The 17,372-nt window shown below is 53.2% G+C and overlaps 2 protein-coding genes across 2 annotated transcripts in view; one reads left to right on the top strand and one right to left on the bottom strand.

Annotated features, from left to right (window-relative positions):
- dnmbp (dynamin binding protein) overlaps positions 1-3,081 on the top strand; it is a 34,975-nt gene extending 31,894 nt beyond the window's left edge. Inside the window, exon 14 of the mRNA XM_078413338.1 lies at positions 1,344-3,081. Within this exon, the coding sequence (XP_078269464.1) occupies positions 1,344-1,529 (186 nt within the window). The 3' untranslated portion in view covers positions 1,530-3,081. The remainder of the gene's footprint in view (positions 1-1,343) is intronic.
- Positions 3,082-3,262: 181 nt separating this feature from the next.
- Positions 3,263-17,372, bottom strand: part of abcc2 (ATP binding cassette subfamily C member 2) — a 62,531-nt gene continuing 48,421 nt past the window's right edge. The window contains 5 exon segments of the mRNA XM_078413337.1: positions 3,263-5,474; positions 9,645-9,673; positions 9,675-9,840; positions 12,107-12,276; positions 16,367-16,525. Of these exon segments, the coding sequence (XP_078269463.1) occupies positions 5,345-5,474; positions 9,645-9,673; positions 9,675-9,840; positions 12,107-12,276; positions 16,367-16,525 (654 nt within the window). The 3' untranslated portion in view covers positions 3,263-5,344.

The raw sequence follows: 17,372 nt of genomic DNA, 5'->3' as shown, positions 1-17,372 counted from the left end.
GCAGCAGGTAGAGCTGCTGCCTCATGGCGCCAGAGACTCGGGTTAGATCCTGACTGCGGGTGCTGACTGTGCGTTCTCCCTGGGACTGCGTGGGTTTTCTCCGGGTGCTCTGGTTTCCCCCCACACTCCAAATACATAGAGGTTTGTAGGTTAATTGGCTTCTGTAAGTTGCAAATTGTCACTGGCGTGTTTCGGATAGTACTAGTGCACTGGGTGATCACCTGGAGTACTGTGTGCAGTTTTGGTCTCCAAATTTGAGGAAGGATATTCTTGCAATTGAGGGCGTGCAGCCTAGGTTCACTAGGTTAATTCCCGGAATGGCGGGACTATCGTATGTTGAAAGACTGGAGCGGCTAGGCTTGTATACACTGGAATTTAGAAGGATGTGAGGAGATCTTATTGAGACATATAAGATTATTAAGGGGTTGGACACGTTAGAGGCAGGAAACATGTTCCCAATGTTGGAGGAGTCCAGAACAAGGGGCCACAGTTTAAGAATAAGGGGTAGGCCATTTAGAACGGAGATGAGGAAAAACTTGTTCAGTCAGAGAGTTGTAAATCTGTGGAATTCTCTGCCTCAGAGGGCAGTGGAGGCCAAGTCTCTGAATGCATTCAAGAGAGAGCTAGATAGAGCGCTTAAGGATAGCGGAGTCAGGGGGTATGGGGAGAAGGCAGGAACGGGGTACTGATTGAGAATGATCAGCCATGATCACATTGAATGGCGGTGCTGGCTCGAAGGGCCGAATGGCCTACTCCTGCACCTATTGTCTATTGGTCAGCACGGACTCGGTGGGCCGAAGGGCCTGTTTCCGTGTTGTATGTCTACTCTATAACTATGCAGTAGGGTCCTGACCCGAAACGTTGCCAGTCCTTCCCTCCAGAGATCAGGCTGAAATCGTGTCCCGACCTGAAACATCGGCTGTCTGCGCGCTCTCTCCAGAGGTGCTGACCCGTTGTGTTACTCTGGCACTGTGGGTCCCTTTATGTAAACCAACATCTGCAAAATGAGGGCGACACAGCGGTAGAGTTGCTGCCTCACAGCGCCAGACCCGGGTCGGATCCTGACTACGGGTGCTGGTCTGTACAGAGTTTGCATGTTCTCCCTGTGACTGCGTGGGTTTTCTCCGGGTGCTCCGGTTTCCTCCCACATCCCAAATATGTGTGGGTTAATTGGCTTCGGTAAAAATTGCAAATTGTCCCTACTGTGTCGGATAGTGTCGCTGGTCGGCGCGGACTCGGTGGGTCGAAGGACCTGTTGCCGCGCTGCATCGCTAAAGTCTAAACGTTCCTCGTGCCCCACGTCCGCCCCCGCCCGACTGACCGCTGCTTCCTCTCCGCCCCAGGTTTACTACGCCGTCTACAACTTCAGGGCGCGGTGCACGAACGAGCTCTCCATCCACATCAACCAGCGGCTACGCATCCTCTGCTTCCACGACAGGGACGGTAACCCGGAGTGGTGGTTGGCGGAGACTGACGGCAAGAAGGGCTACGTGCCCGCCACCTACATCCGGAAAACCGAGTACACGTGAGGCGGGGAGAGGAGGGCGAGGGATGGGGTCTGAACGGAACGGCAGCAAGCGCCCACTCGTGTGTTGAAAACACTCGGGGCAACCAGGCCGGGCCGGGCCGGGCCGGGCAAGAGAGCCTCGCTGGAACCCACATCTTCACCGACCTATATGGACTTGAAGCCGTGCAATTGGGAAAATGTGCTGGTGCTATTCTCCATCAAAACTCCTCGATCCAAATCTTCCTCGATTCCACGGCGAATCTGCTGTAAATTATACAACCCCCCCACCGGCAAGTTGAGAAGAACTTTTGCCGATCCGGACTTTACCTACCCTTGGCCTCCTGTTTCCACAAACACCACTGTTTTGAGATTGTGGTTTGGCAGACGGATGGGGCTACCTGTGGCAACCTGTCGGCAGGAGAAGGGCCGGTACGGTTTAGACAACGGAAGGCACAGGAGGATCTCGGGCCAGAGGGATGTGAGGCGTGGGTTCCACGCCTGATAGCATGTGGTCTGATAAACTTAACAGGCCTTTCCAGCAAAGGCCTGTCTTATAAACACAGCATTTTAAGCTTGATGTATCCTTATACAATGTTTTACACAACACACAGCTCAGTTTTTATATTTGACTCGGTTCGAGTGTTTTAGCCGTGGTTGGTTCGACTGCAACTCAGGTGAAAGTGCCAGCATCGATCACCACGGACAACAAAAACCAAAGGATGGGGAAGAGAGAGGGAGCCTCTAGACCAAATAGCAGTGGTGAGCGGAGCTGTGATCTCCAGTTGGATGGCTAGAATGGGGCCGATGGGCTGAAGGTGTTCCTCAAGCCAACAGCTGGTTGGAGACCAGTAGCTGATCGTCCTTCCTCCAACGAGGAACCGTATCCAGGAGAGATAAGTGGCCAAATATTTACCTAATGTGCATGGAGCGGCCGAGCAAAGAACCCAGTCCCAAGCAAAGACCATCAACTCTCCCTGCAACAAGCCACACTCAATGGCTTGAAGATGTTGACTCCAAAGTTGGTTGGTCTGTGAGCTTGCTGGGAGTCTAAAGAGGCGTCTGGACCCAAAACGTCAGCTATCCATGTTCTCCAGAGATGCTGCTGATTTACTCCGGCACTTTGTGTCCAGGGTGTGCTTGGGTTGTGCTTTATGTGCTGTACCCACGGTGAGTCTTGGGCATGGTCATTGGGCAGTCAAGCTTTGCTGCAGCAACTTGTGTTGGTTGGGGGTCTGAGCCTGGCGTAAATGTCCGCACAAGCTCGACAAGCACGGGAATCTCGACGAACCACTGTCCTGATTCAACCTCGCCTGTGCGCCGGAACTAAGTAACCAACAACATCTCGGCTCAGCCAGAGGATGAAGGCCCCAGTGGCTGGGGGAAGATGGGCAGCCCATTCAACCTGACAGCCTACCTCCCATGGTCTCGTGCGGAGAGAGGTTTGGGACAGTGAGGTACACACTTATGGATATCTGTCACCATTTCATAACATCTCGTTCTCATCAGTGAACACAGTCACTACCTGGGTGTGCAGTCTGTCAGCAAATGAAGCTAACATCTATGCTGGAATTAAAGGGAGCCTGTTTCTTCAATGTTTTGTGTGTGTATGTGTGTGTGTGTGTGTGTGGGCGTGCGACTGTGTGTAAGTGACTGAGTGTGCGTGTGAGTGCATGTATGCATGGGTGAGTGTGCGCGAGAGTGAGCGTGCGTGTGCGAGAGAGTTTGTGTGTTTAAGAGTATAAGTAAGACAGGTACTCTGGTTTAGGTTTATTAATGTCACGTGTACCGAGGTACCGTGAAAAGGTTTGTTTTGCTTGCTATCCAAACAGATCAGATATACCACACATAAATACAATCAAAGTCAAATTCAAGTACAATAGGAAGAGTAAAGGGGAAGATACAGAGTGCAGGTTATAGTTCTCAGCATTGTAGCGCGTCAGTACCAGAGACAACGTCCAATGTCCGCAATGGGCCAATAGCCGAGCTTATGGAAGGACCGTTCAGAAGCCTGATCACAGAGGGGAAGAAGCTGTTCCTGGGTCTTGTGGTGCGCGCTTTCAAGCTTCTGTACCTTCTGCCTGACAGGAAAGGGGGGGGGGGGGGGGGAAGGAAAAACTGGGGTGGGACAGGTCTTTAATTATGTTGGCTGCTTTCCCGAGGCAGTGTGGTATAGATGGAGTCGATGGACTGGGCTACATCCACAACTCTCTGCAATTTCTTGGGCAGAGCTGTTTACAAACCAAGCTGTGATGCATTCCTGACAAAATGCTTTCCATGGTGCATTGCAACATTTAGTGAACTGCATGTTGGAATTCAATCTAAAACCTTGCTGGGTTAAAGCCTTGGAGTCCCTTCGGGGCAGATCAGACACCTTAATAAACTATAACCCTGGCAGACATCAGATAATTGCAGTGCATCACTCACACACTTTGAGTGAAAGATACAGTATGGAAACATGCCCTTCGGCCCACCGAGTCCATGCCGACCATCGCTCACCAACTCACACTAGTTCTACATTATCCCACTTTCTCATCCACTCCCTGCACACTAGGAGCAATTTGCAGAGGGTCAATTATCCTACAAATGTACACGTCTTTGGGATGTGGGAGTTAAACCCACACAGTCGTAGGGAGAACGTGCAAACTCCTCACAGACAGCACCAGATGTCAGGATCGAACCCGGGGCTCTGGCGCTGTGAGTCTGTCAACCAGGATCACAAAATAAGTTGAGTGGGTCTGGAATCTTGCCCAGTTCACCCCTGACCAGTTTAATGTGACTCAGGGTGCTGATGCGGGACTGAGCATTTTATTGAATAACAATCGTCTTTCCCATGTTCTCCTCTGTCTCTGCAACATGTTTCGTTTAGTTTAATTTGTTGTCACGTGTACCAGGGTTTTTGTGTTGCGTGCTATCCAGTCAGTGGAAAGGCTATACATAATTACAATCAAGCTGGCCACAGTGTACAGAGACATAGGATAAAGGGAATAACGTTTAGTGCAAGATAAAGTCCAGTGCGGTTTGATTAAAGATAGTCCGAGGGTCTCAAATGAGGTAGATGGGAGGTCAGGACCGCTCTCTAGTTGGTGATGGGACGGTTCAGGTGCCTGATAACGGCTGGGAAGAAACTGACCCTGAATCTGGAGGTGTGCGTTTTCACACTTCTGTACCTCTTGCCTGATGGCGGAGGGGAGAAGAGGGAGTGACCGGGGTGAGACTGGTCCTTGATTATCCTGATGGCCTTGCCGAGGCAGTGTGAAGTGTAGATGCGGCAATGGAAGGGAGATTGGTTTGCCTGATGGTCTGGGCTGTGTCCACAATTCTCTGTAATCTGCAGTATGTGGGGATATTCTTGCCCTCACAGGTCGGGGCATTAAGTGTAAGAATCGGAATGTTTCCCTGGTGTGCCGTATCAGTGTCAGAGATACAGCATGAAAACAGGCCCTGAGTCCGCACCAATCACCCGTTCACACCAGTTCTAACCTGCACACCAGAGATAATTTACAGAAGCTAATCAACCTAGAAACCTGCATGTCTTTGGGATGTGGGAGGAAACCGGAGCACCCGGAGAAAACTTGCACATTGACAGGGAGGGGTTACAAACTCCACATACAGACAGCACCCGTAGCCATGATAGAACCCGCGTCAATTGCGCTGTGAGGCAGCAGCTCTACCGCTACGCAGATGGTGGGCAGAGCAGAGAGAGGGGTCGCTGGGTCCGATGGGGCAGTGTTGCTTAGCCGCTGTGTCGTTGACGCGTTGGATGTTGATTCTTGTGCTCAAATACCGTCTCTGTCCACCGTCCCAATGGCTGGGACCTGCCCTCGCTGCCTGGCCCTGTCAAAGGGCCGTGTCCCGCTCCATCGTGACCCCTGCTTCCACCGCCATCCTGTAGAAATGTCCCCTGCTTTGAAGGAGGGCAGAAGGGGTGTCAAACTCCAGGATTCTTCCCGCGTCCAATACCATCACCCTGGGAACAGATTTAGTTTGGTTTAGTACTGAGATACCACATTACTTGTGTATAAGATCACGAGGGGAAACGCACGGTCTTTTTACCCAGAGTTGGGGAATCGAGAACCAGAGGACACAGGTTTAAGGTGAGGGGAAAGATTATAAAGGAACCCGAGGGGCAACATTTTTTACACAAAGGGTGGGTAGGGAATGAGCCGCCAGAGGACATAGTTGGGTAATATTGCAACGTTTAAGAGACATTTGAACAAGTACATGGAAAGGATAGGTTTCGAGGGATATGGGCCAAACGCAGGCAGGTGGGACCAGTGTAGATTGCATAATTTTGTTGAATTGAATACATTTTATTAGCCAGGTATGTATACAGTACATACAAGGAATTTGCCTTGGTGCTTTGCTCACAAGGATAACAACATGACATACAGTAGACACTTAAAAATAAAACACAATTTAAATATGTAAAACAAATAAAATAAAATACCAGAGCAAAAGGAGGCTACAGACTTTTGGGTGTTGAGTAGAGCTACTGCTCATGGGGGAAAAAGCTGTTTTTATGTCTGGCTGTGGCTGCTTTGACAGTCCGGAGTCGCCTTCCAGAGGGAAGTGCTTCGAAGTGTTTGTGGCCAGGGTGAGAGGGGTCAGAGATGATCTTGCCCGCTCGCTTCCTGGCCCTTGCAGTGTACAGTTCGTCGATGGCGGGGAAGGTTGCAGCCAACAACCTTCTCGGCTGATCGAACGATGCGCTGCAGCCTCTGGATGTCGTGCTTGGTGGCTGAGCCAAACTAGACCATGATGGAGAAGGTGAGGACAGACTCTCTGATGGCAGTATAAAACTGGACCATCATTGCCTGTGGCAGATTGTGTTTCTTCAGTTGCCGCAGGAAGTACATCCTCTGTTGGGCCTTTTTGACTGTGGAGTCGATGGTGGCCCCCCATTTAAGGTCCCTGGAGATGATGGTTCCAAGCAACTTAAATGACTCCACAGATGTGACTGTGGTGTTGTTGATGGTGAGTGCGGGGAGGGGAGGGGGAGCTCTACTGAAGTCTACACTCAATTCCATTGTCTTAAGAGCATTGAGCTCCAGGTTGTTGTGATGGCACCAGGACGCCAGCTGTATCACTTCCCGTCTGTAGGCAGATTCCTCCCCATCCTGGATCAGCTCAATCAGGGTTGTGTCATCCGCAAACTTGAGAAGCTTGACAGAGGAATCTGTGGAGGTGCAGTGCTTGGTGTAGAGAGAGTAAAGGAGAGGGGAGAGTACACAGCCTTGCGGTGCTCCTATGCTGAGGGTCTGCGGGTCCGAGATGTACTTTCCCAGCCTCACATGCTGCTTCCTGTCTGTCAGGAAGTTGGTGATCCACTGACAGAGGGGTTCAGGCACAGTCAACTGGGAGAGTTTGGAGTGTAGTAGCTCTGGCACAATGGCGTTAAATGCAGAGGTAAAATCCTTGCACAGGTCCCCTGGTGGTCTAGGTGTTGGAGGATGAAGTGTAGGCCTAGGTTGACTGCATCATCCACTGATCTATTGGCCCGGTATGCAAACTGCAGGGGGTCCAGCAGGGGGTTTGTGATACTTTTCAGCTGGGCCAGCACGTCTTTCAAGGGTTTTCATGGTTCGAGGTCAGTGCGACAGGCCTGTTGTCAATGAGACCAGTCATCCTTGGCTTTTTGGGTACAGGGACAATAGTGGAGACCTTGAAGCAGGCAGGGTCAGTGCAGGTTTGCAGGGACCAATTGAAAATGTCTGTGCAGACTGGTGCCAGTTGTTCGGCACAGAGCTTGAGAGTAGAGGGGGAAACATTGTCCAGTCCTGGCGAGTTCCAGCTTTTCTGTCTCCTGAATAGCTTTTCCACCTCCTCGATTGCTATTGTTAGTGATGGAGAAGTGGCCAGACTGATGTTGGGCAGCAAGGAGGGGGTGGGTAGTGGACCAGGGTCCAGTCTTTGCAGACTGGAGTCGGGCTGTAAGTGGGTGTGAAGTGGTGATTGGGGAGGAGTGGGTGTGGAAGGGCCCAGTCTGAAGAAGGGTCTCGACCCGAAACGTCACCCATTCCTTCTCTCCCGAGATGCTGCCTGACCTGCTGAGTTACTCCAGCATTTTGTGAATAAATCACTTTGCAGACTGGAGTCGGGCTTCTAAGTGGGCGTGAAGTAGTGATTGGGGAGGAGTGGGTGGGGAAGGGCCCAGTCTTTACAGACTGGTGACAGGCTGTAAGTGGGTGTGATTTGGGAGGTGGGGGAGGGGATACTGGGGTTATGTTTCTGTCTATCGATCCTACAATAGAACACGTTCAGGTCGTTGGTCGGCTGACGATTGGCCAAGGAGCGGGGGGTTTTCCTCTTGTAGCTGGTGATTTCTTGCAAGCCCTTCTACACTGAAGATGAGTCATTAGCTGAGAACTTGCTCCTCAACTTCTCAGAGTACCTTTTCCTTGGCAGCTCTGATTCCTCTTCTCAGCTTGTACTTGGCCTGCTTGTAGAGTTGGCCGCTCCTGTAGGCCACACCTTTAGACCGGCGGAGCTGCCTGATTTCTGCTGCATAACAAGGCTTGTCGTTGTTGAACCTGATCCGGGCCCCAGTGGGAATGCAATTGTCCTCATAAAAGCTGACATATGACATCACAGGGTCTGTCTATTCATCGAGGCTTGTGGTTACTTCCCTGAACACATTCCAGTCAGAGCAGTCAAAGCAGGACTAGGTTTTCAATGCCTTCCTTCGCTTGTCCACTTATTCATTGTTCTGACCACAGGCCTAGCAGATTTTAGTTTCTGCCTGTAGGTCGGAATATGGTGAACTAAACATTGATCAGAGAGTCCCAGAGCCGGCACGGGGAACAGAGCTATGTACATTCTTAATTGTAGTATAACAATGATGGAGATGGGGCATGTTGGTCAGTGTAGGCAAGTTGGGCTGAGGGGCCTGTTTCAAGGATCCTATGAGATACGGCATGGAAACAGGCCCTTCGGCCCACTGTCCACAATGACCAACAATCACCCTAACCTTCTTTGAGTTCTAAAGCTTTTCACTGTACCTCGGTACACTTGACAATAAACTAAACTGTCCTACACAACAGGGACAATTTACAGAACCCACTTCACCTGCAAACCTGTACGTCTTTGGAATGTCGGAGAAAACCCAGGCGGTCACAGGGAGAATGTACAAGCTCCGTACAGACAGCACCCGTAGTCAGGGTTGAACCCGGGTCTCTGGCGCTGTGAGGCAGCAGCTCTACCACTGTGCTGCCCAGTGGTATTAAAGCTATATAGACAAGGGGAACTGCTGGTGCTGGCTTTTCATGGTCTGGACAAAGTGTGAAGAAAGGTTCCGACCCAAAGTGTAACCCAGCCCTGGGTCTCTGCGCGAGGCGAATGGTTTCTCCATCCTCGAGATTCCCCACCTCGCTTCACCAGTTGCCCTCTCATCATGAGTGCTGGCACGGAGTGGTGGCGGCTGTTTAGCATCGCAGGCTGGTGTGCAGCTGGTAGAGCTGCTGCCCCAGCAACAGAGACGGTCATAGAGCCGTACAGCCCAGAAACAGGCCCTTCAGCCCAACCTGGCCATGCTGACCGATCTACACTACCCCCACCTGCCCCATATACCACTAAACCTACCCTATCCATGTACCTGTCCAAATGCCTTTTAAATGTTGTTATTGTACCTGGCTCAACTACCGCAGCTCGTTCCATTCACCCACCACCCTCTGTGTGGAAAAGTTGTCCTTCAACTTTCTAATCGTTCCACCCTGTGCATTCACCCATGGAATGGGCAGGGAGGGGAGGGAAGGAAGAAGGGGACAGGGAGGTGGAGCGATGGGGATGAGAAGGGGGAACGGTGGGGATGAGGAGGAGAGCGATAGGGATGAGGATGGTGGGATGAGCAGGGGGAGCGTTGGGGATGAGGGGGACAGACCGGGAGGGGTGGAGAGGGAAGAGAAGGTGAGGGGGAGGGGAGGATGGGATGGGGAGGAGGGGGATGAGGGGAGGGTACAGAGTGGGAGGGAAATAGGAAGGAAGACGGGACAGGGAGAGGAAAGGAGAGGAGGGGGCAGGTACAGGAGGATGGCACAGGGAGGAAGGGGAAGAGGTGGGGAGAGGACGGATGAGGGGAGGGGAGGTCGTGATGGGGGGGGTGCGGGAGGGGGGGTCGGGACGGGAGGGGGGGGGTCCGTACCTGGAGCAGTCCATGACGGTGTGCAGCCGGGTGTGCGATGATCAGCACGGTGCAGGCTGCGAAGCGGTGGCGGATGGTGTCCTGGATCAGCCCGTCCGTCTCCAGATCCACGGCGGCCGTCGCCTCGTCCAGGACCAGCACCCGGGACCCGCGCAGCAACGCCCGCGACAGGCACAGCAGCTGCCGTTGCCCCACACTGCGGGGACAGAGGGGAGTCAGAGACCGCCACACAGAGAGGGGGGGAGAGGGTCAGAGACCGCCACACAGAGAGAGGGGGGAGAGGGGAGAGACCGCCACACAGAGAGAGGGGGAGAGGGTCAGAGACCGCCACACAGAGAGAGGGGGAGAGGGTCAGAGACCGCCACACAGAGAGGGGGGAGAGGGTCAGAGACCGCCACACAGAGAGAGGGGGAGAGGGTCAGAGACCGCCACACAGAGAGAGGGGGGAGAGACCGCCACACAGAGAGAGGGGGAGGGAGAGGGTCAGAGACCGCCACACAGAGAGAGGGGGAGAGGGTCAGAGACCGCCACACAGAGAGTGGGAGAGGGTCAGAGACCGCCACACAGAGAGTGGGAGAGGGTCAGAGACCGCCACACAGAGAGAGGGGAGAGAGAGGGAGGGGGAGAGGGTCAGCGACCGCCCATATAGAGAGGGGGGGGAGAGAGGGAGAGGGAGGGAGGGGGAAGAGAGGGTCAGCGACCGCCCACACAGAGATGGGGGGAGGGAGGGGGAGAGAGAGAGGGGGGGAGAGAGGGGGAGAGAGGGAGGGGGAGAGAGAGGGAGGGAGAGAGGGGAGGGAGAGAGGGAGGGAGAGAGGGAGGGAGGGGGAGAGAGGGAGGGAGGGGGAGAGAGGGAGGGGGAGAGAGGGAGGGAGAGAGGGAGGGGGAGAGGGAGGGGGAAAGAGGGGAGGGGGAGAGAGAGGGAGGGGAGAGAGGGGAGGGGGAGAGAGAGAGGGAGAGAGGGGAGGGGGAGAGAGGAGGGAGGAGGGAGGGGGAGAGAGGGAGGGGGAGAGAGGGAGGGTCAGCGACTGCCCAAATGGGGGGGGGGGTGAGAGAGGGGGGTGACCCACATCACAAGCTGTGAGAGAGGGGCGGATAGATGGTGAGGGGCACCCACTACCCAAAATGGGAGAGGAAGGGACTCACCGACCACCCAAACAGTGGGGGGGGGGGGGGAGAGAAGGTCACCACTGACCCATTCTGGGAACCCCCCCCCCTCCAAGAAGAGAGGGGGGGAGAGAGGGGAGTTAGTCGCCGTCCCACTGCAGAGTAACACTCACCAAACAGTGAGGGAAGGATGAAGGAGCGGGGAGAGAGATGGAGAGAGAGAGATGGAGGGAGAGAGAGAAGGAGGGAGAGAGAGAAGGAGGGAGAGAGAGGAGGAGAGAGAGATGGAGGGAGAGAGAGATGGAGGGAGAGAGAGATGGAGGGAGAGAGGAGGGAGAGAGAGGAGGGAGAGAGAGAGGAGAGAGAGATGGAGAGAGAGATGGAGGGAGAGAGAGGAGGGAGAGAGAGATGGAGGGAGAGAGAGATGGAGGGAGAGAGAGATGGATGGAGAGAGAGGAGGGAGAGAGAGAAGGGGGAGAGAGATGGAGGGAGAGAGAGATGGAGGGAGAGAGAGATGGAGGGAGAGAGAGGAGGGAGAGAGAGAAGGGGGGAGAGAGATGGAGGGAGAGAAGGAGGGAGAGAGAGAAGGAGAGAGAGGAGGGAGAGAGAGAAGGGGAGAGAGAGATGGAGGGAGAGAGAGGAGGGAGAGAGAGAAGGAGAGAGAGAAGGAGGGAGAGAGAGAAGGGGAGAGAGAGATGGAGGGAGAGAGAGGAGGGAGAGAGAGAAGGAGTGAGAGAGATGGAGGGAGAGAGAGAAGGGGGAAGAGAGATGGAGGGAGGGAAAGAAGGAGGGAGAGAGAGAGAAGGAGGGAGAGAGAGAGAAGGAGGGAGAGAGGGAGGGTGTTACCCACTGATCCACCACAGGGAAATGAGGGAGAGGGAGTCACCCACTGCCCCAGTGCAGGCAATACTCCACAAACAGGGAGGGAGAGGGGGAGAGAGAGGCCGGGTCACTGGCACAAACATGCACAGACACATGTACACATGCATAAGCAGTCATGCACAGGCGCACGCACCACATGCATTTACAGACATACACGCACATGCACAAACACATACAAAGATCTACGTACATGCACAGACATGCGTACGCACACACAAACACATGCACACGACATGCAGTGTAGTTATCCATGTGCAAGCCCCACATAATCAGGCACACACATTCACACGATGTACAATCTCCATTTACAATCACACATACATGCATTGTGTTCGTTAGTTCACACCCGTGCACACAGACTCCAGTACGCAGTGCACATTTCTATACTAGAGGGAGATGTGTACAACACAAACCCCACACACTCTGATGGAGGGTGAGTGGGGGGTCCGTAGCCGGTGGAGTGAGGAACCTACCTGAGGTTCTCCCCTCCTTCCGTCACCTGCTGCTGGAGTTTGTCGGGCAGGCCGGCGGTGAACGGCTTCAGGTGGGCCAGTTCAAGGGCCCCCCACACCTCCTCGTCCGAGTATTCGTTGAAAGGGGTGTCCAGGTTCATCCTGAAGGTGCCCGAGAACAGCACGGGGTCCTGGGGGGGGAGGGGGGGGGGGGGCAAGGAAAGGGAAGGGCTCACGGTTGGTCAATGTGCCAATTGGGATGGTCAAAGAGTGATCGACGAGACTGGCCAGGTGGAGAAACAAGGAAGTGCTGACGCTGGTTTATAATAATAATAATAATAATGCATTACATTTATATAGCGCTTTTCTAAACACTCAAAGACGCTTTACAAGGTTTACTAAAACATAAAAGAAAATAAATAGATAAATGAGTTAACGAAGAGAAAAGGAAAAAGAAGGTGAGGTGACGGTCAGTGGTTGAAGGCAGTGCTGAACAGGTGAGACTTCAGTGATGTTTTGAATGTGGTGAGTGAGGAGGAGTCTCTGACGGTTTGGGGTAGTGAGTTCCAGAGGTGGGAGCAGCGATGGAGAAAGCCCTGTTTATGCCAAATTATACCAAAGTGCTGGAGTAACTCAGTCAGCGGGTTAGGCAGCATCTCTGGAGAACATGAACAGGTGGCGTTTCAGGTCGGGACTCTTCTTCAGACAATGGATAGGTGACATTTTGGGTCAGGACCCTTGTTCAGAAAGGTCCCAATCTATTGAGATACACAGTACTTTGATTGTAGTATTGCCATTTTTGGGCTCTATCCTTTGACTGTGATTCTCATCATTGAACTGACATTGCTTTTCATTTTCATGTGTCATATTTCTTAATAAAAATATAAATTTAAAAAAAAGAAAGGTTCCGAGCCAAAATGTCTCCTGTGCATGTTCTCCAGAGATGCTGAGTTACTCCAGTACCTTGTGTCTATCTTTGACCAAGTTTAGTTTAGTTTAGAGACACAGCGTGGTACTTCTGCCCACCAGGTCTGTGCTGACCAGCGACCACCCGTTCACGCTAGTTCTATCCAAGACACGCTTGGGGTAATTTATAGAGGGCCAATTAACCTACAAACCTGCGTGTCTTTGGAACGTGGGAGAAAACCGGGGCGGCTGGAGAAAACCCACGTGGTCCTGGGGAGAACGTGCTAACTCCACACAGACAGCACCCGAGGTTAGGTGGGAACCCGGGTCTCTGTGAGGCAGCAACTCTACTTGCTGCACCACTGGGATATTCTGAGCCTGCTCTGCTTCCTCAGATGGCATCATTAGGGGTGGCTGCTTTTTGGGAGCTTGCTGTGCGTAAAATAGCTACCATAAAGTTCATATTCATCAGCTACAGGAGCAGAATTAGTCCATTCGGCCCATTGAGTCTGCTCTGCCATTCAAGAGAGAGCTGCTCTGAATGTATTCAAGAGAGAGCTGGATAGAGCTCTTAAACATAGCGGAGTCAGGGGGTATGGGGAGAAGGCAGGAACGGGTACTGATTGAGCATGATCAGCCATGATCACATTGAATGGCGGTGCTGGCTCAAAGGGCTGAATAGCCTCCTCATGCACCTATTGTCTATTGTCATTCAATCAAGGCTGATCTATCTTTTCCTCTCAACCCCATTCTCCTGCCATCTCCCTATAACCCTTGACACCCTTACTAATACTACCCTTACTAAGGGCGGCACGGTGGCGCAGTGGTAGAGTTGCTGCCTTACAGCGAATGCAGCGCCAGAGACTCAGGTTCGATCCTGACTACGGGCGCCGTCTGTACGGAGTTTGTACGTTCTCCCCGCGTGGGTTTTCTCCGAGATCTTCGGTTTCCTCCCACACTCCAAAGACGCACAGGTTTGTAGGTTAATTGGCTGGGAAAAATGTAAAAATTGTCCCTAGTGGGTGTAGGATAATGTTAATGTGCGGGGATTGCTGGGCGGCACGGACCCCGTGGGCCGAAGGGCCTGTTTCTGCGCTGTATCTCTAAATCTGAAATCTAAATCTAATCAAGAACTTGTCAATCTCTGCCTTAAAAATATCCAATGACTTGGCCTCCACAGCTGTCTGCGGCAATGAAGTAGTTTAGTTTAGTTTTATTCCCAAGACGTAGAGGTTTGTAAGTTAAATGGCATCTGTAAATTGTCCCTAGTGTATAGGAGCGAACTAGTGTGCGGGGTGAACTCTGGTGGACGCGGACTCAGTGGGCCGAAGGGCCAGGTTCCGCATGGTATCTCTAAAGTCTAAAGTTGTATCTTCAATGCATCCATATCCCGGTGTCATGGACAATCTTTCATTTAGTTTATTGTCACGTGTACCGAGGTACAGTGAAAAGCTTTAGTTGGGTGCCAACCAGCCAGAGGAAAGACCATACATGATTACAATCGGGCAGGTCCATCATGTGCAGATTCAGGATAAAGGGAATTATGTTTAGTGCACGATGAAGTTCAGTAAAGTCTGATTAAAGATAATCCGAGGTATCACAAAATGCTGGAGTAACTCAGCGGGGCAGGCAGCATCTCAGGAGAGAAGGAATGGGTGACGTTTAGGGTCGAGACCCTTCTGCAGACTGAGAGTCTGAGGAAGAAGAGGGGAGGAAGGAGAGGGGAGGGGGGAGGAGAGGGGAGGGTGAAAGGAAGGAGAGGGGAGGGGAAGGAGAGGGGAGGGGGAGGAAGGAGAGGGGAGGGGGAAGTAGAGGGGAGGGGGAGGAAGGAGGGGAGGGGGAAGGAAGGTGAGAGGAGAGGGAGAGGGAAGGGAGGAGAGGGGAGGGAGAAGGAAGGAGAGGGGAGGGGGAAAGGAAGGAGAGGGGAGGGGGAAGGAGAGGGGAGGGGGAAGGAAGGTGAGGGGAGAGGGGAGGGGGAAGGAGAGGGGAGGGGGAAGGAAGGTGAGAGGAGAGGGAGAGGGAAGGGAGGAGAGGGGAGGGAGAAGGAAGGAGAGGGGAGGGGGGAGGAGAGGGGAGGGGGAAGGAAGGAGAGGGGAGGGGGAAGGAGAGGGGAGGGGGAAGGAGAGGGGAGGGGGAAGGAAGGAGAGGGGAGGGGGAAGGAAGGAGAGGGGAGGGGGAAGGAAGGTGAGGGGAGAGGGAGAGGGAAGGAAGGGGAGGGGAGAGGGAGAGGGAAGGGAGGAGAGGGGAGGGAGAAGGAAGGAGAGGGGAGGGGGGAGGAAGGAGAGGGGAGGGGGAAAGGAAGGAGAGGGGAGGGGGAAGGAAGGTGAGGGGAGAGGGAGAGGGAAGGGAGGAGAGGGGAGGGAGAAGGAAGGAGAGGGGATGGGGGAGGAAGGAGAGGGGAGGGGGAAAGGAAGGAGAGGGGAGGGGGAAGGAAGGTGAGGGGGGGAGGAGAGGGGAGGGGGAAGGAAGGTGAGGGGAGAGGGAGAGGGAAGGAAGGAGAGGGGAGGGGGGAAGGAAGGAGAGGGGAGGGGGAAGGAAGGAGAGGGGAGGGGGGAGGAAGGAGAGGGGAGGGGGAAAGGAAGGAGAGGGGAGGGGGAAGGAAGGTGAGGGGGGGAGGAGAGGGGAGGGGGAAGGAAGGTGAGGGGAGAGGGAGAGGGAAGGAAGGAGAGGGGAGGGGGGAAGGAAGGAGAGGGGAGGGGGAAGGAAGGAGAGGGGCGGGGGGAGGAAGGAGAGGGGAGGGGGAAGGGAGGAGAGGGGGGGGAGGAGAGGGGAGGGGGAAGGAAGGTGAGGGGAGAGGGAGAGGGAAGGAGAGGGCGGGGAGACAAAATGTTTATGTGGCTGCTTTCCCAGAGGCAGTAAAATATAGATGGAGTCAATGGTGGGGAGTGTGATCTGGGCTACATCAACAACTCCACAATTTCTGTTGGTCTTGGGCAGAGCTGTTCCTAAAAAAACTACGATGCATCCCGATGGTATGCTTTCTATGGTGTTTCTGTAGAAATTGGAAAGATATGCTGGAAAAACGTAGAAGGGTCTCGACCCGAAACGTCACCCATTCCTTCTCTCCTGAGATGCTGCCTGACCTGCTGAGTTACTCCAGCATTTTGTGATACCTTCGATTTGTACCAGCATCTGCAGTTATTTTCCTACACAAAGATAATCCGGGGGTTTCCAAAGGTTCACCACCCTCTGGGTAAAGATGCCACCAGGTATCGTGTGCATGTGTAAATGTGCATGAAATAATTCCACTGTGCAGTTTCATACGTGACAAATAAGGCACCTTTCAACCACGTTACATCAGGAGGCCATTGGTTGTGGAGCACCTTGTGACGTGCTGAGGTGTAGTGTACCTGGGCCACGCTGACCCCCGCCTACCTGAGGGATGATGGTGAGTCTCCGCCTCAGGTCATGGAGACCGATGAGTGCAATGTCCAGTCCGTCAATCAGGATCTTCCCGCCGGCCGCCTCGACGATCCGGAACAGACTGTTGGTCAAAGAGGACTTGCCCGCGCCGGTCCGCCCGACTATGCCCACCTGTGGGTGGGTAGTAAGGTCACAAGGTCATAGGAATAAGGAGTAGAATTAGGCCATTCGACCCATCGACTCTTCACAGCCATTCATTTGTGACTGATCTATCTCTCCCAACTAACCCCATTCTGCCTTCTCCCCATAACCTCTGACACCTGTACTAATCAAGAATCTATCTATCTCTGCATTAAAAACATCCACTGACTTGGCCTCCACAGCCTTCAGTGGCTAAGAATTGCACAGAATCATCAGGGAGGGAGGGAGAGAGAGGGGGTCGGATTTAGGAACAATTGCAGCGGTAGAGTTGCTGCCTCGCAGCACAGCGGAGTCCCGGGTTCGATCCTGACTACGGTGCTGCCTGTACGAAGTTTGTACGTTCTCCCTGTGACCGCGTGGGTTTCCTCCGGGTGCTCTGGTTTACCCCCACACTCCAAAGTCACACAGGTTTGTAGGTTAATTGGCTTCGGGGAAAAATGGAAATTGTTCCCAGTGTTAGTGTTAGTGATAGAGTGCTAGTGTACTAGATGATTGATGGTCGGCGCGGACTCATTGGGCTGAAGGGCTTGTTTCTGTGCTATATCTCTAAATCCTAAAGGGTCTGTCTGGGCCAGAGATCAGAGTGATGTCTCATGGATAAGCAATTGAGTTTTTAGAGATACAGCGTCGAAACAGACTCGTCGACCCACCGAGTCTCTGCCGACCAGCGATCGCCCATTCACACTATTCTATTCTACACACGAGGGCAATTTACAATTTTTTAAATTGTAAACATTTTAAATTCTAGTTTAGTTTAGAGATACAATGTGGAAACGGGTCGTTTGGCCCACTGACTCTACACTGACCATCAATCGCT

This window comes from Rhinoraja longicauda, chromosome 16, assembly GCF_053455715.1.
Source record: "Rhinoraja longicauda isolate Sanriku21f chromosome 16, sRhiLon1.1, whole genome shotgun sequence".
NCBI classification, from domain to species: Eukaryota; Metazoa; Chordata; class Chondrichthyes; order Rajiformes; family Arhynchobatidae; genus Rhinoraja; species Rhinoraja longicauda.
The sequence above is the reverse complement of the archived record's forward strand: the minus strand, read 5'-3'. Positions and strand labels throughout refer to the sequence as shown.